This window comes from Pelobates fuscus, chromosome 10 (assembly GCF_036172605.1).
Source record: "Pelobates fuscus isolate aPelFus1 chromosome 10, aPelFus1.pri, whole genome shotgun sequence".
Lineage (NCBI taxonomy): Eukaryota > Metazoa > Chordata > Amphibia > Anura > Pelobatidae > Pelobates > Pelobates fuscus.
The window spans coordinates 86389640-86413056 of NC_086326.1; the positions used below are offsets into that span (position 1 = coordinate 86389640).

Consider the following 23417-nt stretch of genomic DNA (forward strand, 5'->3'; position numbering starts at 1 on the left):
TCCCAGGAGGGGATTGAACATCTGTAATATAAAGCTATTGGTATACCTAATCAAGGGTGCTTACACTATTTGAAAGGGGATTGTCACTTCCCAGAAATTGTAATATTATTTTTACATATCATGTATATTTAGCACGTAAATTGTTGAAGGTCTGAAAACTAAAATGTTAATGTTGAAATACACAATGCTTTACTTGCCTATATTCCGAAACTGTCCATCTCCATCTTGGCTCCTGTTAATAATCATTTCAAATGCTAGTTGGTGGAAGAGAAGAAGCAAAATTATGTTTCTGTTCTCATTTGTATTGTGTACCCTCGCTGTGCATGAACTTAACTGGATTGTGATGTCACTTACTTTTTAGGGATCGAACGATTATCGGTTTTACCGATATAATCAGCCGATATTCTGTATTTTTGGCAATATTGGTATCGGCCAATTCAGATACCGATATTGCCGATAATATATAAAAGGACCGCCAGGCTCATTACAAGCCCGGCAGTCCTGGGGGGCGGGCAGCAAGCATTTACTCACCTCCAGCTCCCCAGTGTAACTCTCGGGTTACCATGGCAACGCTTCACGCGGCACGCTGGCCGCGAGACTTACACTGGGGAGCTGGAGGAGCTGCTGGGAGGTGAGTAAGCGCTTGCTGCCCGCCCCCCACAGCTCAGCCAATGCCACTGGACCACCAGGGACTGCTATATGCCCCCTCCCTGGCCAAGCAACAAGCAGGGAGGGGGGACAACAAAAATAAATAATAAATATTAAATATTCAAAAAAATAATAATTTAATTAAAAAAATGCCCCCTCACACACACACACACTCCATTATATACACATACACTACACAAACACACTGTGTATATAATGCAGTGTATGTGTAGTGTTTATATAATGCAGTGTGTGTGTGTTTGTATAGTGTGTGTGTGTATATAATGCAGTGTGTGTGTGTTTGCATAGTGTGTATATAATGCAGTGTGTTTGTGTAGTGCAGGGGTAGACAACCTATGGCACTCGAGGTGTCTTTGCACGGCACTCAAGGCTGCTAGCGCCAAACGCACCCTGGCCTATCAGGAGTCCCAGTAAAACTTCAGATATTTCCTAATACGAAGAGGTGGTGAAGGACAATCCTCAATTTATGCATTGCAGCACATAGAGGAAGTGATCTCAGATCACTTCCTCCCAGCACTTGTGAATGGGAATCCACACTGTAGTAGAGCAGCCCTCGACAGCTATCGCAGCTCCTGTCCTTGACCTGTAGCTGGCCAGCCTGGTCCCCACTGGAACCCAGGGAACCCACCCACACTGCTAGATATACACAGAAATGCAGAATAACCCTGCCCTCATACAAATAATATGAACAGCCCACACACACACACAACACACAATCCCCACAAACGCAACACCACTAACAATCCACATACATGCACACAACCCCACATGCAGCCTCTCACATGCAATACCCCAAACAGCCCCCACACACTACCAAACACACAATGTGACATCCATCCACACTGACAATTCCACAAGCAGCCCTCATACACAGCCCACATTCACAGCCCACATTCATATGTATCATACACGATACCATAAACTAGTAATGAACAAATACAATATAATAGCTCATATACGCACAAATACAACGATACAAAGCAATTACAGTAACAATAACAAGCAGAATACGGCAGCATACACACCTCAATATAAAAAAATAGGATCGGCACGCTACGGGACACCACAACCCTATATCGGCACAGTGCTGCTAAAAGGTTGCCTACCCCTGGTGTAGTGTTTATATAATGCAGTGTGTGTGTTTGCATAGTGTGTGTATATAATGCAATGTGTTTGTAGTGTGTTTGTATAGTGTGTGTATAGAATGCAGTGTGTGTGTTTGCATAGTGTGTGTACATAACGCAGTGTGTTTGTATAGTGTGTGTATAGAATGCAGTGTGTTTGTATAGTGTGTGTATAGAATGCAGTGTGTTTGTATAGTGTGTGTATAGAATGCAGTGTGTTTGTATAGTGTGTGTATAGAATGCAGTGTGTTTGTATAGTGTGTATAGAATGCAGTGTGTTTGTATAGTGTGTATATAATGCAGTGTGTTTGTATAGTGTGTATATAATGCAGTGTGTTTGTATAGTGTGTGTGTGTATATAATGCAGTGTGTTTGTGTAGTGTGCATTATATAAACACACACATACACACACTACACAAACACAGTGTATATAATGCAGTGTGTTTGTGTAGTGTGCATTATATACACACACTGCATTATATAAACACACACTATACAAACACACATACACACACTACACAAACACACTGTGTATATAATGCAGTGTGTTTGTGTAGTGTTTATATAATGCAGTGTGTGTGTTTGCATAGTGTGTGTATATAATACAATGTGTTTGTATAGTGTGTTTATATAATGCACACTACACAAACACTGCATTATATACACATACTATACAAACACACACTGCATTATATACACAGTGTGTATATAATGCAGTGTGTTTGTGTAGTGTTTATATAATGCAGTGTGTGTGTGTTTGTATGTATATTATGCAGTGTGTTTATATAATACACACTGCATTATATACACATACTATACAAACACACGCTGCATTATATACACAGTGTGTATATAATGCAGTGTGTTTGTGTAGTGTTTATATAATGCAGTGTGTGTGTGTGTTTGTATGTATATTATGCAGTGTGTTTATATAATACACACTGCATTATATACACATACTATACAAACACACACTGCATTATATACACAGTGTGTATATAATGCAGTGTGTTTGTGTAGTGTGTTTATATAATGCATTATATACGCACACTATACAAACACACACTCTGCATTATATAAACACTCTGCATTCATTATATACACACACTACACAAACACACACACTTTGAATTTAGTATATACAGCATTCACTTTACACACACTGCATTCACTTTACGCACACTACCCACACACTACACAAACACTCTGCTTTCATTATATACACACTACATTAATACACACTGCATCCACTACACACACACACACTACACAAACACACACTGCATCCACTACACACACTACACAAACACACACATATCCCCTGTCTAAACACACTGCATCCACTACACGTGGCATGTATATTTTGTGCATTTACCTTTAGAAATAGTTTTTATTTCCCAAATTGGTAAATGTACAGAATATCGGCAAATTATATCGGCTGTCGGCCTGAAAGTTCACAGAATATCAGTATCGGCTCTAAAAAAATCAATATCGGTTGATCCCTATTACTTTTAAAAGAAAACCTAGCATTGCATGAAAATAAATTGACACTTTATATGTGATTTTCAGTGAGAGTTACCCTTTAAGTCTTGGATCCTAGTTTGTCACAACCTCAGAGAAGTCTGTTGTCCAATGTGATGGTAGGGAGGTGAGCTGGGGGAAAACCAGTAGCCTTCGCAGTCCAATGAGAGCCACGGGTTATTTTCTGCATATAAACTGATTAGAAACTTTAAGAAGATTTTGACTTTAGTGAATGTAAGAAGAAGGGTCTTTAAAGCTCCGCAGGCTGCCTTGGGAATAAATTGTTGAAAGCAGATCATGATGCTTGAGAGGGTTGTAGGACTTAACATTTAGCGAGAGATCATGTTCTGGTGCAAATACTTAAAGCAGGATTAGGTTTAAATGAGTGAATGTATTACACAAATAAGTAAACAAAACAACAAGTCTACACTCTAAATGCACCATTTATTGCCTTTTTTTTTTAAGCTGTGACCCACTAGGTAAAGCTGTACAGACCAACTAGTACATAATTTTGGTTTTAGGTTTGTGTGTTTGTGTATCTGTCCGTCGTATTCTGTGACATGTAATATTTTATTTTTATATATATATATATATATATATATATATATATATTGCATTACATGTCACAAATCTCCTTAGACTAGTTTTTTTTAATTTATGTATTTTTTACTTTTCTTCATGAGCGGTCTAGTTTTAGCCAAGGTAAAACCTAGTTAGTAACTTGGTGAAACTTCCTGTATATAACATTGCATCTTTGGTTTGACTTCAGTAAGGTATTCCATTCATTGAAAATGTGCTGATTTTTAGAGCCCTTAGTGAGTTTTCCCAGAGATTAGCAAAACTGGGGGTTGCTTCAGGTTTCTTTTGTTGTCTTTGGTCAGTGTTGGGCCTACCCCATCCCCAAGTTGACACAGATTTTTATTTTAGTGAATTCACTGTCTTAATTCGTAAGTGGAACAGTTTGGATGTTTATTCTTGAGCAATCGTCCACTTTTTATGAATAACGTCACATTAAGTATGGCGTGTGAAAGAGGTTAATGCTTGCTGCTTTTGTATAACGGCTGGCCTTATGTGGGCACTCCTTGCCAGACATGGCTGCTGTCTACTTTTTGAGCTGCAAGTTTAGATGAATCCACTAATCATGACTGTAGTTTTAAGGAAATCAGCAGTTGCTTTCCATATATGGATCACTGACATCCTTCTATATAGTTGAACAGTTTAAATGTATCTGATAATCTACCTGATGAGTTACACATGGCATTCTGGGGATCAGGTGGCCCATCCAATACTACTCGAACTCCGCTTGTGAAATGTGCCAGAATTCTTTTTTTTTTTTTCTTTCTTTCCTGCTCTGTCTGTATCATCAATCAGTGGCCCTATTTTATTTTGTAGAGTTGTAGCTGAATTCTTCCCATCTACATTATGTGCTGTGGCCTAATGAGGCCACAAAGGCTTTCTTTAAAGTTTGTGTGGTTTGATTAGCTGCCAAGATCAAAGCTGAAACATGTGCCGTTTTAAGCTCTCAATGGGATTTTCATCTATTTATAACCACGTGTGTCTTGATCTTTTTAGTAGATGATTTTGCAATGTTTCTTACCTGTGAATGCAAGATCATTTGTCCGTCCCTCCGCCCCCCCCCCCTTTTTTTTTTAAATGTATTAATTTATTTTGCTCTTGCGACTGTTACAAATTTAAACTATTCTGAAACAAGACATAAACATGCATATTTATCGCAGGCAAACACACAAAATATACATTTTATATTGCAGTGTTAGCTGAGCTTCTTTTCTGCCAATGCAGGGCACAAAACCAATGCAATGTCGATGTAGTTATGTAATAATTCAGCTCAGGGTAATCTATGGGCAGTATTGTGACACATCTGGACTTCCAAATCATCTGAGTTTGTAAAAGTATTAAACTGTATCTCTATATCTAGAGTAACCTTGAAAGTGAATTATAATGCAATATCTGTGTCAATTTATCCTCATAATACACAGCTGATTGCAATGAGGAGCATGGCAAATGTATAGGGAATACATGCTGAACAACAAATAATTAGCTTTATGTTTGGATTCCAAAACTTCTCCTGTTCTTTTACACATGGGGGCATTGTTTTCTATACACAAATAAGCCCTCTGGAGACACAACTGCTTTTGAAATATATAGTATATATAGTAATATGATTCAGTATGCTGGAGTATGGTAGTTTTTAAAGATGAGGGTGATGTTTGTGTACAGGTTGTATGTCTTAGAGCACTTTTGCAGCTGTGAGAATATTGTACTAGCTAGTTCAACACTATGCTATAGAAGGATAGACCATCTTCGGCACTCCAGATGGTTTGGACTACATCTCCCATAATACATTTGCCATAGAACCTGCCTAGAAGCACAATGAAAATACAGTATATAGATCAGTGATGGGCAGTATGTATCATTTGTGGTGACCACCTCATACAGGCAGCAATGTATTTACCGCAAGGCTAACAAGGCATTTGCCTTTGGCGGCAAAAAACGCTACCCCCAAATACCCAGGCAAACGCCTTGTTAGCCTTGTTTTAAGGACGGCCAGTTGAGTTCCAGGCGGGTGGCGAGGGTGCGCTGATTTGTGAGCTCTCCCTGCTCAGCTCCCTTGCACACCCAGCAGTGATGCCGGGAGCTATGATATGACGTCACTGCGGCTCCCAGCATAACTCTGCGGCGCGCGAGGTAGCTGAGCAGACAGAGCTCACAAATCAGAGCCCACCTTCCTGCCCAGCAGCCCCAGGTAAAAAAAAAAAATCCACCCAGCTGTCCCATAGGTAGGGAGGCTGGCTGGATTTAAATAAAAATAAAAAATTACAATCTGTGTTGGGTGGAAAATGTGTGTGTATCTGAGAGTGTGTGTCTGTCGATCAAAGTGTATTGTTAACAAGAAAAGGTGTGGCCTTGACAGGAAGGGGTTGGGCAAATTTTAATTGGGGTGTGCCAGAGGTCCGTCATGCCTAGGGCAGCACAGATCCAAAATACACCACTGCATAAAGGTAGCCTGTTGGCAAGCTTGACAAAATTCCAGTCCACAAATAAGGACAAATAAAAGGGCAGCAATCACATTTAGGTAGTTGGGCACCATGTAAAATACCATGCAAAACAACAGGAGGAACTGAATTTGCCCAATAAAATGTCAGAAATGTAAAGTTTGTTAAAAGCAGCTCTACACAGTGTGTGGTTGTGTTAGTATATTATAAATAAAGCATAGTTACTGTATATGCATATTCTTCAATATAGACGTATCATGGGATTAATTCCTTCTGATTTACAGACTATACTCAAAATGGCTCTGTCACTTCAAACTTACCTTTCTCTTATTATTTCTTATTCTCTTCCTCTTTCAAAATCTGTTCTTCTTTTCTTAAAGGACCACTATAGGGTCAGGAACACAAACATATCTATTTCTGACCCTATTGTGTTAAAGGGACACTATAGTCACCTGAACAACTTTAGCTTAATGAAGCAGTTTTGGTGTATAGAACCACCATCTAGCCTTCCTGGTCCCCTCTTGCCACCCTAAATATAGTAAAATATTTCTTGTATTCAAGTCAGCAGCTGCTACCTCTGCTCCTATCTGCTGACGTCATCAAAAGTGGTGGTCTGAGTTAATCACAGTGCTTCCCCATAGGATTGGCTGAGACTGTCAAGGAGGCAGATCAGGGGCAGAGCCAGCACAAGTCAAACACAGCCCTGGACAACCAGCATCTTCTCATAGAGTTTAATTGAATCAATGCATCTCTATGAGGAAAGTTCAGTGTCTGCATGCAGAGGGTGGAGATACTGAATGGCAGTGCTGCACATTAGACAGGACTGCTTACGGAAGCAGCTCTAGCAGCCATTTGAGGAGTGGCCAGTGAAGTTATCACTAGGCTGTAATGTAAACACTTAATTTTCTCTGAAAAGACAGTGTTTACAGTAAAAAGCATGAAGGGAATGATTTTACTCCCCAGAAAAAATGCAATAAGCTGTAGTTGCTCTGGTGACTATAGTGTAACTTTAATTTCTGATTTATTTCTCTTTAAAACCCAAGACAAAGTAGTCAAGGCAACCAAGTAGTCAAAATAACAGTGTGGAGCTTGCCTTAATCAAAGTAGACAAAGTAGATTATTTTTTAAAGAGAAATTGATCAGCAGAGAAGAGCAGATTCTGAAGGAGCAAGAGAAGAGGACACAATAGGGGAAAGATAAGTTTGAGGTTACAGAGCCACTTGAACAGACAGTATATTAGTTCACATATAATTTTGTTGTGTGTTCTTAGTTTTGTTTGTTTTGTTTTTTATGTACTTATTTTATTATCCCATAGAATGAATGGAAATTATGTTTATCCTGAATGCAGCCGATTGTAATCTTTTGTGTTGTAAACATTGTCCAATTTTACTTTTGTTGTTTGTCACCCATTATATTTATTACAACCCTTCTAAAAGGTTTGTTTAGCATCATAAGAAATGTAGTTCTCACAAACCTTTGAAATGCTGAGGTTCGCTACCATTGTCTTATGCCCCTTTAATATTCGCTATTCATATTCTAGTTATTCATTGAGTATAAAACAAATTCACTCTTTTCTCTCTTACCTATTTTATAGACGTAAGCAGTGATGTTCTCTGTTGTCTGGGTGATTGTATTTCCTATTATAATTAGTATATCCTCATTAATCAACATTTCTTTTAGTATCTTGCTTTATTTCTGGTGCCTGGGAAACTGCGTCCTTTTTATTTTGCCATTTAGAAAGTGTACAGTGAATGAGATTATGTAATTTTCTTGATTGCATAAAATGTTCCTGTTCGAACACTTCAAGGGAGATTGTGTAAGAGTCCTAGTTTAAAAAAAAAAAAAAAAAATATGGAATATTTGAAATAAATGGTGTATATATAGAATTGTGTGTGTGTGTGTGATTGTGTGTATCTCTTAATAACGGTTTTGGTAAATAGATTTTGCAAATCTGGATATCCTTTAAGTAATGTTATTTTATTTCTTGTAGAGAACTGCAATGGCCAATACATCTCTCCGTTCCATGACATACCCCTGTATGCAGATGAAGAAAAGGTTAGTGTTCTTATGTGGGATGCAAACTTGGGCAGAATATTGTTGACGTGCCTATAAAAAATGTAAAGGGACACTCTCATGAAGTTGTTTTGGTGTATAGATCATACCCCTGCAGTCTCACTGCTCCTTTCTCTGCTATTGGGAGTTAAATCGCTTTTGTATATGTAATCCTAGCCACAGCTCCCCTGACTGAGACCCACACAGCCTCTCTACACACTTCCTGAAAACAAGCCTGCATTTCTTTTGCTTCCCTTACTGCACAGTGTGTTTCATTTAGAATTGCTCATCTCCTGCTCTGTTAAATGCCTACCAGAGAAAGTAAACACACTGTGTTTGTGTAAAAATAAAACCTTTTTTTATTTTATTTTATTTTTTTAATGAAAGCAGATAATTGAGCAGAGTGACTGCAGAGTCCTGATCTATACACAAAAGCTGCCATATTAAGGTAAATTGAGTTCTTGCAATATGCTTTTTAACCCGCTCCAAAAAGGTCAGTGCAGCACACTTTAAGGTCAAGGTTCATCACCTCAGAGGGCTATGGTATATTATCAAAATGAACACCACTGGGAGGTGACAAGTTCTTACTCAAGTGTAAAATGATAGATTTCCAGAGTCTGGGTAAAGTGCTGGAATAATGCCCGCAAAAAACAAAGTCTGGACCTTGTTGAACAGGAAAATATGACTTTATTGTATAAAAACAACCTCCGCAACAGTATGGGGATTGGGGGGTACAGCCGGTTGGATGTGTTTCGAGCAGCTCATTGCTTCTTGCGAGTGTCAACGTTCGTGGATTTTACCAATAGCTTTTTTTATGTGGTGTATTGTCCTTGAAAATAAATCACCTGATTTTCATAGCTTGGGAGAAGTCAGAAGATGTTTGGCACCATCTTTGTTCACTAGGTTTATGGGGATTCCCATTTGGGTTTTTTTAGTCAACCATTCCTAGCATATGCGAAAGAGTAGATGAAGTCTCTAGCTTTTCTAATTTTAATGACCAAACACGTGGTTCTTTTTTTTTCTTTCTTTTTTTTTTCTTCTTTGCAGTGTTCCAAGTAAATCAAATGGCCATAATTGAAAAAGCCTTAATACCTGCAGTTTAATCAAAATAAGTATGATGTAGCATTATCCAGCTAGACTGGAAGAAAATATAATTATTCTTAACCACATTCTCCTAACTTTAATTAGATGACTTTGTCGGCTTCCACAGCATGGCTGGATTTATATCCCAGGCTTCCAAGCCACAGATATCAGTTTTTTACGAATCCCCTGCAAAAAAAGTGCTTATTATGCATAATGAGCTGGATATACAAGGGTGGTGTATAGATAAGAATCACATGAGATGTTCTTTTGCATATGCCTGTATATTAGGCTATGGAAATGTGTTTTAGCCACTGCTGCAATGTTTGCTTGCTGTGAATAAATCCATAGCCAGCAACTGTTGTGGTGTAATCCCTGAATGAAGATAAATGGTACTCAAACTACAGTGACCTCTCATTAGAATGCAAACCACAGAGAAAACTGAGTATTTTTATATATCATCTTTGGAGAACTAAGGGGAACTAATCAGCAATGTATTAATTTAAACGTTGCCTTATAAATCCAATTTCTACACTCATGTCCCTACAGTGATGACATTGCTGCCACCACTAAATACTGGAAGTGCTTATATATGGTAGAGCTATGTAGATTATTGCGGTTTATGACAAACTAGTGTACTTATAGACTGTAAGCTCATTTGAGCAGGGTCAACCTATCGTTTCTGTAAGATTTCTTGTAATTGTCCTATTTATAGTTAAATCCCCTCTCTAATAATATTGTAAAGCACTACGGAATCTGTTGGCGCTGTATAAATGGCGATAATAATAATAATCTGCTGGTCAAAGATAAGACGATGAGACGGGAGAGCCTTTCGGCTTTTAAAGACAATGTATCATTGAGGAATCCTGACTGGGTGGAAGAAAATGATCAAGTGTGTTTTGTTCCTACTTATGTAGGTCTACTTATCGCTGCAGACTTCTTATTTTAAGAACAGTTAGAATGTTACTGATTTAAAAGCCGCTTTGATAAACCAGTGTGCAACAGGAAATCAATAGCTTCTTGCAGCTAAACATAGACTCACAGGTATTCTGTTTTGATAAACCAGTACTCAACATAAAATCGATGGGTTCATGCAGCAGAGCATAACTTTAGCATTTAGACCAGCAGCTGTTTAAGTATTTTTACAGAACTTTTCCCTTTCTCATAAATGTGTCTAACTGGTAAATTATGAGAATTGTATCAAATTCAACTATAATGGATGCTATAGCTATACCAAATTCAACTCTATAGACTATTCCAAATTAAGTATATATATATATATAAACAACACAATTTCTGGCACTCTTCCCAAACGAAATAAATCTAAATAGCAACTACCAGGTGCTTCTCTGTGCAAAAGTATAAACAGAACAAAAATGAGAGCACTCCATGGATTTAGTGAATCAAAAAAATATATTGAATAACACGCATATAAATCAACGTTTCGACCGTCTAGCGGTCTTTATCAAATATCTTGATAAAGACCGCTAGACGGTCGAAACGTTGATTTATATGCGTGTTATTTAATATATTTTTTTGATTCACTAAATCCATAGAGTGCTCTCATTTTTGTTCTGTGTGTGTGTGTGTATATATATATATCATTTATTTATTTATTTATTTTTTTTCCAAAAATCCTCGGCACTCACCCCTTCCATTTTTTAAGCCTCGGTGCAACCAGTGTACTATATATATTTTGAAATTGAAAAATCTTTAAAGATATATTTGTAGTTATTCAAATTGTATGTGTGTGTGTGTGTGTGTGTGTATAGATATAGATCGATAGATATATAGATATAGATATTCTTGGCACTCACCCCTCAATGGGAATAACTGTTGTAATCATGCCTGGGTGCTATATATATATATATATATATATATATATATATATATATATATATATATATATATATATATATATATATATAGCATAAAATAGAGGTGCACTTGTCGGTCTTAATTCAAGTGATATTTATTCAATAATATTCATTCAAATAAAAAGTCCCGATCAATGTTTCGACCCTTCAGGGTCTTTTTCAAGATCTTGAAAAAGACCCTGAAGGGTTGAAAAGTTGATCAAGACTTTCAATTTGAATCAATATTATTGAATAAAGATCACTTGAATTAAGACCTACAAGTGCACCTCTATGCTTATTGTAGGTAGATATAGATATAGATAAATATAGATCCAAACATTTTTTTTTCTATATTCTTGCCTGGGTGCAAACCTCAGCGTAGGTATAAATACTCAAATTTGTAATAAGGTGCACTCACAGGACTTCATCAATAACTTGCTTTTATTCTTAGAAGTGAATTACATGTGAAGAAATATCATAGATCTATGATATTTCTTCACATGTAATTCACTTCTAAGAATAAAAGCAAGTTATTGATGAAGTCCTGTGAGTGCACCTTATTACAAATTTGAATATATATATATATATATATATAATATATATATATATATATATATATATATATATATACACACACACACAATTTGAGTAACTACAAATATATCTTTAAAGACTTTTCAATTTCAAAATTACTGCATGTTTTGCAATGGAAATAGTCTACGCAGATTCAAGGGTCACTATAGACTTCAAAACAACTTTAGCTTATGGAGCAGTTTTGGTGTATAGATCATTCCTCTTCAGTCTTGCTACTCAATTCTCTGCCATTTAGGAATTCAATCACTTTATTTATGCAGCCCTAGTCACACCTCTCTGCATGTGACTTACACAGCCCTCCTCAACTCTTCCTGTATAGAAAGAGATAATGTTTAATTTACAAACAATTAATGTGTCTAAAATGTAATTTAGAACAAGAACAATGTATTTTATTTACACAGACTTATATCTAAACACATTTATTGTTTTTCAAAGACTCCTTGCTGGGAGTATTATTGCTGCGGAGCTCTGTTATACATGAGACACCAACAGTATGGAACTCCCAGAAAAGAGGGACAGAGAAATTGGCCTATAGGTACTGTAGATCCTAAATACAGGGAGTGCAGAATTATTAGGCAAGTTGTATTTTTGAGGATTAATTTTATTATTGAACAACAACCATGTTCTCAATGAACCCAAAAAACTCATTAATATCAAAGCTGAATAGTTTTGGAAGTAGTTTTTAGTTTGTTTTTAGTTTTAGCTATTTTTGGGGGATATCTGTGTGTGCAGGTGACTATTACTGTGCATAATTATTAGGCAACTTAACAAAAAACAAATATATACCCATTTCAATTATTTATTTTTACCAGTGAAACCAATATAACATCTCAACATTCACAAATATACATTTCTGACATTCAAAAACAAAACAAAAACAAATCAGTGACCAATATAGCCACCTTTCTTTGCAAGGACACTCAAAAGCCTGCCATCCATGGATTCTGTCAGTGTTTTGATCTGTTCACCATCAACATTGCGTGCAGCAGCAACCACAGCCTCCCAGACACTGTTCAGAGAGGTGTACTGTTTTCCCTCCTTGTAAATCTCACATTTGATGATGGACCACAGGTTCTCAATGGGGTTCAGATCAGGTGAACAAAGAGGCCATGTCATTAGATTTTCTTCTTTTATACCCTTTCTTGCCAGCCACGCTGTGGAGTACTTGGACGCGTGTGATGGAGCATTGTCCTGCCTGAAAATCATGTCTTTCTTGAAGGATGCAGACTTCTTCCTGTACCACTGCTTGAAGAAGGTGTCTTCCAGAAACTGGCAGTAGGACTGGTAGTTGAGCTTGACTCCATCCTCAACCCGAAAAGGCCCCACAAGCTCATCTTTGATGATACCAGCCCAAACCAGTATTCCACCTCCACCTTGCTGGCGTCTGAGTCGGACTGGAGCTCTCTGCCCTTTACCAATCCAGCCACGGGCCCATCCATCTGGCCCATCAAGACTCACTCTCATTTCATCAGTCCATAAAACCTTAGAAAAATCAGTCTTGAGATATTTCTTGGCCCAGTCTTGACGTTTCAGCTTGTGTGTCTTGTTCAGTGGTGGTCGTCTTTCAGCCTTTCTTACCTTGGCCATGTCTCTGAGTATTGCACACCTTGTGCTTTTGGGCACTCCAGTGATGTTGCAGCTCTGAAATATGGCCAAACTGGTGGCAAGTGGCATCTTGGCAGCTGCACGCTTGACTTTTCTCAGTTCATGGGCAGTTATTTTGCACCTTGGTTTTTCCACACGCTTCTTGCGACCCTGTTGACTATTTTGAATGAAACGCTTGATTGTTCGATGATCACGCTTCAGAAGCTTTGCAATTTTAAGAGTGCTGCATCCCTCTGCAAGATATCTCGCTATTTTTGACTTTTCTGAGCCTGTCAAGTCCTTCTTTTGACCCATTTTGCCAAAGGAAAGGAAGTTGCCTAATAATTATGCACACCCGATATAGGGTGTTGATGTAATTAGACCACACCCCTTCTCATTACAGAGATGCACATCACCTAATATGCTTAATTGGTAGTAGGCTTTCGAGCCTATACAGCTTGGAGTAAGACAACATGCATAAAGAGGATGATGTGGTCAAAATACTCATTTGCCTAATAATTCTGCACTCCCTGTAGGGACACTTGGGAGGTATGCTAAAACTGCTTTATTAAAGGAACCCTATAGTCACCAGAACAACTACATCTTAATGTAGTTGTTCTGGTAAGTATAGAATGTCCCTGCAGCTTTTTTGCTATAAACACTGCCTTTTCAGAGAAGTTACATTTTCTTACTTTATATGGGGGGCAGGGGTGAGGAAAGCCACCTAATGGTGGTTTTGTCACTACAGGGTCATGAACGTATTTAGTTTTTTGTTCCTGACCCTATAGTGTTCCTTAGAGCTAAATTTGTTTAGATGCTTGTAGTCCTTGTTATCCTGTTGCTACACGCAGGTTTATGTGGAGTACATGACTCCTACAACATAACTGCTATATTAGGTAGGCTTGCATTTGTCCAAGTTAACCATTACTACAATCCCTCTTATGTTCCTTGGCTTTAGTTTTTGCGTGGTTTTTGTTGTTCTTTGCTTTATGAATTTGTTTTGTATCTTACATTTTTATTTTAATTTTTAGTGTTTTTAGAAATGCAAGTTAACTGTTTTTATTAGCATATTAATATTCTTGCTATATCATTTAGAAGTCCAGGCCATTCATCATCACCTTTTTACTCATACTGTTTTATTTGTATTAAGTGCTGCAAGTAAATTCTTAGCAAAACACGGAGACTTTTACAAATGTAAACAAATCCACATACAACAAAAGCCTTTTCGTTTAGATTTCTTTTCAAATAATTTTTATTAAAGTTTTACATATTTGTATAACAACAAGAAAATAAACATTGTATTGGGGGTAGGAAGGGAAGGGGAACTTGGAAATGGAAGAGAATAACCATCCAGTATTAAAATAGGCATAACAGTGTATATGGCAAAAAAAAACAAAAACAATAATATGTTTTTACATCAATGCACTTTAATAACAAATATGTCAAAGACCATATGCTGTTTTGATTTTTTCTTCCCACTTATCCCAATTATATTTTAATATTGGGAAACCACGCATATGAGCTCTATGGGATAATTTGTGTGCCTTGTTTTCTAGAATCAAATTAAAAACTTCCCTGAGAGATGGCACATCTTGGGACTTCCAATGTCTAGGTAAACAGGATGTAGCAGCGATCAAAATGTGACCTATGATTATTTTGTCTGATCTATTAATGGACTCCGGGAGTTTTTTAAATAAGGCTAGTTCCGAGGTTAAAATGCTAATGGTCCTGTCCACTTTAATAATTAGGTCGTGAATCAATTTCCAATATTTAGTTAATTTAGGACAGAACCACCAAATATGGGCCATATTGCCCACACACCCACAATCCCTCCAACACCGGTCAGAATACATATTGTTCATGTTGTGCAATCTAGACGGGGCCAGGTACCAACGATATAAAATTTTATAATGATTTTCAAAGTGGTCGGTGCAATACGAAATAGCTTTAAAAAAACCGAACCATTCTTCTAGATCGTACTGGGCACCCAACTCCGTCTCCCATGACAACATGTGTTTTAATTTAACTAGGGGCTTGGCGTTATAAAACGAGTAGCATAAGGATATCATGCCTTTACTAGTGGGGCTGCATAAAAAAGCTTTCTCTAATGGAGACATCTCAAGCGTTTTATATTTTTTATCCGTTTCAGGTACCTTATATAGTTCTTTCAATTTGTCAATGATTACCTTACAATCCAACTCACATACATTCGTTAATCCATACTTAAGTTTCAATTTTTCCAAAGAAAGAATAGCATTGCCGTGAAAAAAATTGTCAAGATTAGTTATAGAGCATTCCTTCAACAGTTCTATTTTTAAGGATGGAATATAATCTTTCAATAACTCAATAAGCATTGCTCTCTATAGGCTGGGAGAATGATCATTTTTAAAAACAATATCCCAGGCCTTAAGTGTAGTCTTGGTAGATAAAAATAACTTTGTAATTCCAGGTCTTTTCTTAGAATTTAACCAGGGTAATTCTGACAATCTAACCGGTAAAATTTTTGATTCTTCTATTTCCATCCATCTGGGTTTATCAACCTGATTGCCAAAGCTCACAGCCACTGCAGCGTTAGTGGCGAAATAATATTTGCGGATATCGGGAACACCGATACCGCCATTCGATTTGTGGTGCTACAAGGAAGTGAGCTTCACTCGAGCAGGCTTATTCCCCCAGATGAACTTCATCATTGTCGAATTAACTTTATTAAAAAATGATAATGGGATGGACAAAGGGATGGTCCTAAAAAAATATAGAATTTTTGGTAGTATCGTCATTTTAACAGTTGCGACCCTCCCCAGCCAGGAAAGTTCCATTCCGCCCCATCTCTCCATCTCCTTTTGTAGGTCCGACCATGCTTTCCTCAAGTTGTGATTATGCATATTTACCAAATTTTTGCATAAATTAATGCCAAGGTATTCCATGTAGTCAGCTCTCCAATCAAATAAATATAATTTCTTAAGGGCAATGGTTTCCGAATTTTTTAAATGAAATGGGAGGGCCTGAGACTTAGACTCGTTTAATTTGTAGTACGATATCTCGCCAAATTGAGTTAAAATGTCTTTGATGTGGCTCAAAGATTCTTTTGGGTTTTTGACAGCTAGAATTATATCGTCTGCAAACAGGCCAATTTTGTGAGCAGATTCTTTAACAACAATTCCTGCAATTTGTGGGGTTGTTCTAATTAGTTCAGCCAGAGGTTCTATTGCTAAAACAAATAGAATTGGAGATAAAGGGCACCCCTGTCTCGTCCCATTGGTTAGAGAAAACGTTTTGGATGTGAAACCGGAAGCTGAGACATGGGCGGAAGGTGCACAATATAGCGCCTTAATTGCTGTGATAAAGGATGATGGTATGTTGAATCTTTCTAACGTTCTCTATAAATATCCCCAATGTATCCTGTCAAATGCCTTCTCTGCGTCTAGAGATAGAAGCAATGAAGGCGTTTTGGTCATATTCATGTGCTGAATCAAGTTTATGAATCTTCTAGTCCCATCGGGCGCCTGTCTATCCTTTACAAAACCCACTTGATCCTTATTTATTAGCAATGGGATTAATTTGGTTAATCTATTTGCGAGAACTTTAGAATAAATCTTTGAGTCATTATTGATTAGAGAAATGGGTCTAAAATTGTGGCATCTATCAGGAGTTTTTCCCGGTTTTGGCAAGGTGACTATTCGTGCGCACAAGGACTCCTCCGGCATCGTTCCCCCGGACTTATAGGAATTGAATAATTTGGTCATGTGGGGAATTAAAATTTCTTGAAAAGTTTTATAGTATAAAATAGTGAATCCATCGGGACCAGGGGCTTTTCCGGATGGCATAAGTTTAATCGCCTCAGCTATCTCTTTTGCTGATATTTCACATTCTAAGCTCTCTAAGTGTCCTGGAGACAGCCGAGGCAATGTCACTCTGTCTAAAAATTTATCAATGGTTGTTGCAGAAGGCTGGGTAAGGTTCGAATCACATTCTAAATTATAAAGTTTACTATAATACTCTGCAAACATGTCACTGATTTTAGTAGGATGAAACACTTTTCGCCCCTGATCATCAAGTAAATACGCTATTTTTGATTGTGCATTCACATGCCGTAGTTTGGATGCCAAAAGAGTAGAGGCCCTGTTGCCTTTTAAGTAAAATGTTTTCCTGAGACGTCTCACCATAAGAGATGTACGATTTAAATTAATTTTGTTAATTTTAGCCTTAATTTCTCCTATCATTGCTGATGGGGAAGACGAGGGACCAAATTTATTAGCCTGATTCAAATTGTACAGTTCCTTTTCCAATGTTCTTAAATTATTGCTATTAAGTTTCTTCAGGTGAGACGCTCTAGAAATAAAATGACCCCTTAATACAGCCTTATGCGCATTCCAAGACACCTCGCCAGGAACCTCGGGTGAGGCATTTTCCACAAAATAATCACTCAAGGCTTTCTCCGTCAATGATCTGTTCACAACATCGTTTAATAAATAATCGCCTAATTTCCAGGATCTATTCGGGGCTGAAGAAACAATTTCGTCAATATGCATTATGATTGGAGCATGGTCAGACCAGTTAATGTCTAAGATATCAGATTTCAAGATGTGCGGGATTAAAGCGCTCTGGACCATAAACCTGTCCAGCCTGGAATACATATTTTTAGATACAGAATAATACGTAAAATCTCTTTCATTCTCATGCATCAGTCTCCAGGAATCATATAAACCACATTCAATCATGTATCTGGAACATTTGTCAGCTAATCTGTCGCTGTCCCCTCTATGTTGTTGATCATTGTCTTCCCTAGCGTTATCCAATTCACCGTCCATAACAAAATTCGTATCGCCACACATTACCAAGCTGCCTCTCACATTCTCATTCACTAAGTCCATCAATTTCCTAAAGAACTGCAACTGACCGGTGTTGGGAAAATACATGTTCACTATAGTATATTCAATAGTGTTAAGTGAACCTATCCATATTAAATACCTCCCGTCATCATCCGTCATTACTTTGTTCGTCGAACATGCTAAATTCCTGTGGAAGAAAATCGATGTACCTCTAGACTCGGATTTATAAGTGCTATGATATTGGACTGGGAAAAGCTTTGACATAATCTTATGTGTTTTATCATTTTTAAAATGCGTTTCCTGTACACAGATGACATCTGATTTGTTGGATTTTGCTTCTTTGAATAGTAAGCGTCTTTTGTGGGCGGTGTTCAGGCCTCTCACATTAAATGACATATATTTTAAAACCATAATTTATGGAACAGCAATGCTTGATAAAGAGTAAAGGAACATTCAACTTTGTGAGAGTCCGAACAACCGCCTTCCAATAAAGAAACATCCAACAATACTGTCACAACAAACTCAAGATGTGTGTACAGGAATAAATAAACAAATTTGTGAAAGTCGCTGATGCCACATAATATGCATTTTTGTATGAGGCATTTCTGTGATTCGTGATCTGGACGTTTAGATTTCTTTTGACCTGTTCGTGATTTGCTGGCATTTCGTCTATATTGCATTACTGTATTCAGTTTGTGTTTCTTATTTACATATCCATCTGAAAACACCTGGTACAAATAAACAAGAGATGTAGTCCCAAAATATAATTTTAATGTAGATAAAAACTCCTGCTACTGAAAAGAATACATATTTTGTAATATTATTATGTCATTATTTATATAGCGCCAACAAATTCCGCAGCGCTTTACAATAGGTGGACGAACAGACATGTAGTTGTAACCAGACAAGTTTGACACACAGGGACAGATTTACATTCTATGTATCATAATTCATATCATTGTATAATGATTTACTACTCCCTAAAGGAATCATTGCATTATTGTGTTTATGTTATGTATAAGCATTAAATAGATTTCACATGTATTGTGTTTTCTGCCAATCTTTTATTAAAATGTGTATGTGTAATGTTTACCAGAGTTAATAATTATAATAAAATGATATTCAATTATTATACAAACAGTTTCTACCCATACAAACTTCTTAAGGCTGTATTTTTATTTATTTTTTTTGCATTTGATACCATTTGCTTTTGTAGCAAAATGAAAGGAAGGTAAAGCCAACTGTGTAAAATGAGAATGCATATTATATTAAATATCAATCAGTCTCTCTGGCTTTGGTGTCCCAGCTAGCTCGGCCAGCGGCAAATAGTTCTTCAGATTATCATTCACTTGCTAAAAAGCAATTAAACGGCCTCTTTCAAACGTGCATACTGCATTTAGAACTGAATTGTATTAATATCCGTTGTTTGTGAATCTTCTGAATCCTATATTTGGTATGTTTTTTATTTTTATTTATTTTTTATATATATTTTTATTGAGTTTTTCAAAAATATATACATATAATGTAATAACAATAAACATATCAACAATACACATTGATAATACATGAGTTTTAATAACGAGTCTACAAAGTTACCAAAAATATAATGAAAATAAAAAATTAAAAAAATTAAACCAAAAAAAATAATACAAATAAACTTTAACAATAAAATAATTTTGTAAAATGGTATAGGGTTTTTATGTGAAAGCACTGATTTTAATCTGGACACCGAATCCATACAGTTTATTGCAGCAGTTTTGCTCAGGCCGACCAAATTCCAACCGTATTTAGGTTTAGTAAATATAAGAATTGCCGTAGTAAAATGTGGTGTTTAGCGAATAATCCTGTTTGACTGTGTGCACCAGAGCTTTGCTATGTTGTAGTCAGAAACTGATGCCTATAAATTTTGTTTCATTATTTTACAAAGAAAACTTTTTTTTTTCTCTCTGCAGAACATTTTCAACATGGTTGTGGAAGTACCAAGATGGACCAATGCAAAAATGGAGGTGTGTTTAATATCGCATTTAAATTAATTTCTCTAAACTTATTAGTCTTATGATTGATAAGTGGCTTCTCGCATCCACACTCTAGCCTATTAGCAGCATGTTCCTTTCAGATGCAAATGAGCTCTGCTTTGGATTATGGGAAATGCTAAATAAGTTGAAACATTTAAAATATTCATGAAAGAGGAAGAATGCAGAGATGTAAATGGTAAAGAAATGTCATGTGTTGTTTCTATTTCTACTGTCTGACACTGTTGTGTTTTTTTTCTTTAGATTTGACACATTATTTCTATGTGTGGTTGTCATAGGTCACTCAGAGTTTGACACTTTATTTAATCACTTGAAATACTTAAAGGGTGTGTCATGTAATGAAAGTCTTGCAAAGTAAAACTAAAAAAAGCAGGATCGATTTCTTAGCCCTTCTAGAATTTGCCTTTTGATCGATTATATTTAGAGCGCACCCTGCTAGCTGCCTATAGGAACATGCTGGTTGGGCTCTGCTCCTTTTGTTTGTTTTAGTGTCTTGTAAAGTATGATCTGAGGTGTGTGTGTGTGTGTTTTTTTTTTTTTATCATTTTATTATTTATTTTGTGAGATGTTGTATCAGTACTTTGTATACACAATAAAATATGTAATACAAAATGTGTTAAAGTGGAGTATTTTTCTTAAAACCTTCTATGGTAGTAAGAAGCATGCATAATTACAAATGTTTGATCCACCTCTTTAATTTAAATGACCACTATAGTGTCAGGAATACCAACGTGTATTCCTGACACTGTAATGCTAAATGTGGCATGTAGACCCTGGCCCCCCTTGGAACATTAAACCTTAGTAAAGCTAACGTTTTTTTGTGCCATGGCCTGCCCTGCCAACACAAATTTGACGATCTCCGCCAACCCAGTTCTTTTCCATAGGAAGGCATTGGGAGTCTCTTGTGCATACACAACGAAATACTGCGCTGCACCAATCAGTGTATCTCTGAGGATCATTCATCGCCTCCATGCAGAATGTGGAGACGCTGAATATCCGTGCAGGACTAACCTAGGATGCTCTTTTAGTGGCCTGACTGCCCCAAGATGTGTTACTAGGCAGCAATGTAAGCACAGCCTTTTCTCTGAAAAGTCCGTATTTACATACTATATACGCTCACTTTTTAAAAAAGCCGCTACCAAACTTTGGTGTCTCAGTTTGGGTGACTGACTATGCCTGCTCCCATAGTGTGTGTGTGTGTGAATTATACTTTCAGACAGTGGGATTTGGAGGATGTTGTTTGAGATAATATTAAAATGTTGAAGGCAATATGTAGTGGTCAGGCAAAGAGCCCTGGGAGGTGATGATTCATGGTCTGATGTTGACAACTTCTATAGCTCAGCAGTGGCAGTATCATATTGCAATGCCCCCTCTTCTTGCCCAGTAAGCTCACTATCCAGCTGGACCAAGTCATGCCTCAGCTGGACACACAACGCCAGAACCACCCAGTATGACTTCACTTCCCTCTTTAGGGGTCTCAGTGGTCTCCCCCATCTGTGTATTTCACATTATCCCCTCTGAGATCCCTGCCTTCAACCAAGAGAAAGAATGGAGCCGATCTTTTCCTTCCAAATCCCTCTATAGCAGCCATGGGTCAAGGTTAAACTAATTTTAAAAGTGCCCGCCCGGCGCCTGGATCTAAATATACCAAGTGTCATGCAATAGATATTCCACATTGCTTAGTGAGTGCACTGGAAGAGTGGGGTTGCCATGTCTTATCCTCTTAGCACTCTTTCTGAAGATGGGTACATTGGGAGTGTAGAGAAGCGGATGGACTGTGCCTGTACTGACTACACTTGTAGCTCCAGGGAGAACTTCCAGTACACTGAAGTGTCTTTTAAACGTGTTATGTTTTTTCTTCTTCTCTTTGTATGTATTTGCAGATTGCCACAAAAGACCCAATGAATCCCATCAAGCAAGATGTCAAGAAAGGCAAGCTACGTTACGTGGCTAACGTTTTTCCTCACAAAGGCTACATCTGGAATTATGGGGCAATTCCTCAGGTACTAAAATACTTCTGAACTGGATGTTTTATTTTTTTTAGTAATCTACTTAAAGGGTCGGTTTATACACACATCACATTACTACAAAATGCATCGTGCTTAGAGCACCCTGAAGTCACTCACTTTTCTGAGGGTGCCTTACAATGGCAGTAATTTATTAAAAAATAAATAAATTACATTATAAGAGATTCCACCATGGCCATCAGTCAACTTTGCTCTGGTTTGCATTAAAGTGACACTATAGTCACCAGAACAACTACTAATGTAGTTGTTCTGGTGAGTATAATAGCTCCCTTCAGGCATTTTTATGTAAACACTGCCTTTTCATAGAAAAGACAGTGTTTACATTTCCCCTAGGGAGGCGCTTTCTGGGTCAGTGCTGCCGAAAAAGCAGCCCTGGCGTTCAGCGTCCCTACGCTCTGCATGGCCAAATTGATTGGCAAAAACAGCATTTAACCCCGCCCCTGTGCTAATTTTACCCTATCCAATGCTTTCTCAATGGGAAAGCATTGGATTGTCTAAAAATCAGCCATTTTGATGATGTCACAAAGGGGGCGGAGCCAGCGCTGACCGACCCGTGCGGTGCAGGAAATAAGGTGAGTTTTATACTTTTATAGGGTGGATAAGGTGGGGGAGGGGGGGAGGCGGGGCGGCAAGCCAGCTAAATGGTGGGTTTAGTACTATTGGGTCAGGAATACATGTTTGTGCTCCTGACCCTATAGTGATCCTTTAAGTTCATTTAGTCATGTTTTGCTCTCTCCTGGGGCCACAGTTTAATGAACTGGGCTGTTTTTTGCTTATAACAGCCATGGTATGGTGGCACAAAAGAGGAAGCGAGGCGTGAGAGGTGTTACAACCTAGTAAAACAAGTTTGCTAAAACCTATATTGTAACCAAAGATAAACTAAAGTATATACAAATTAAACTGACACCCATTGTAAAACCTCAATTAAAATATGAATTTCAATTGTTTTCTCTATCAGAAGGGGCAAACCTACTGTAATAACTCAATCCTCAAAATACACCAACATTCAGGACCATCCCTTTCTCTATCCTTGA

General features: G+C 37.4%; 1 protein-coding gene across 1 annotated transcript in view; it reads left to right on the forward strand.

The window, feature by feature from the left end:
- PPA1 (inorganic pyrophosphatase 1) overlaps positions 1-23417 on the forward strand; it is a 75382-nt gene that overhangs the window by 11199 nt on the left and 40766 nt on the right. The window contains exons 2-4 of the mRNA XM_063434941.1: positions 8319-8383; positions 20276-20329; positions 22240-22359. Of these exons, the coding sequence (XP_063291011.1) occupies positions 8319-8383; positions 20276-20329; positions 22240-22359 (239 nt within the window). The remainder of the gene's footprint in view (positions 1-8318; positions 8384-20275; positions 20330-22239; positions 22360-23417) is intronic.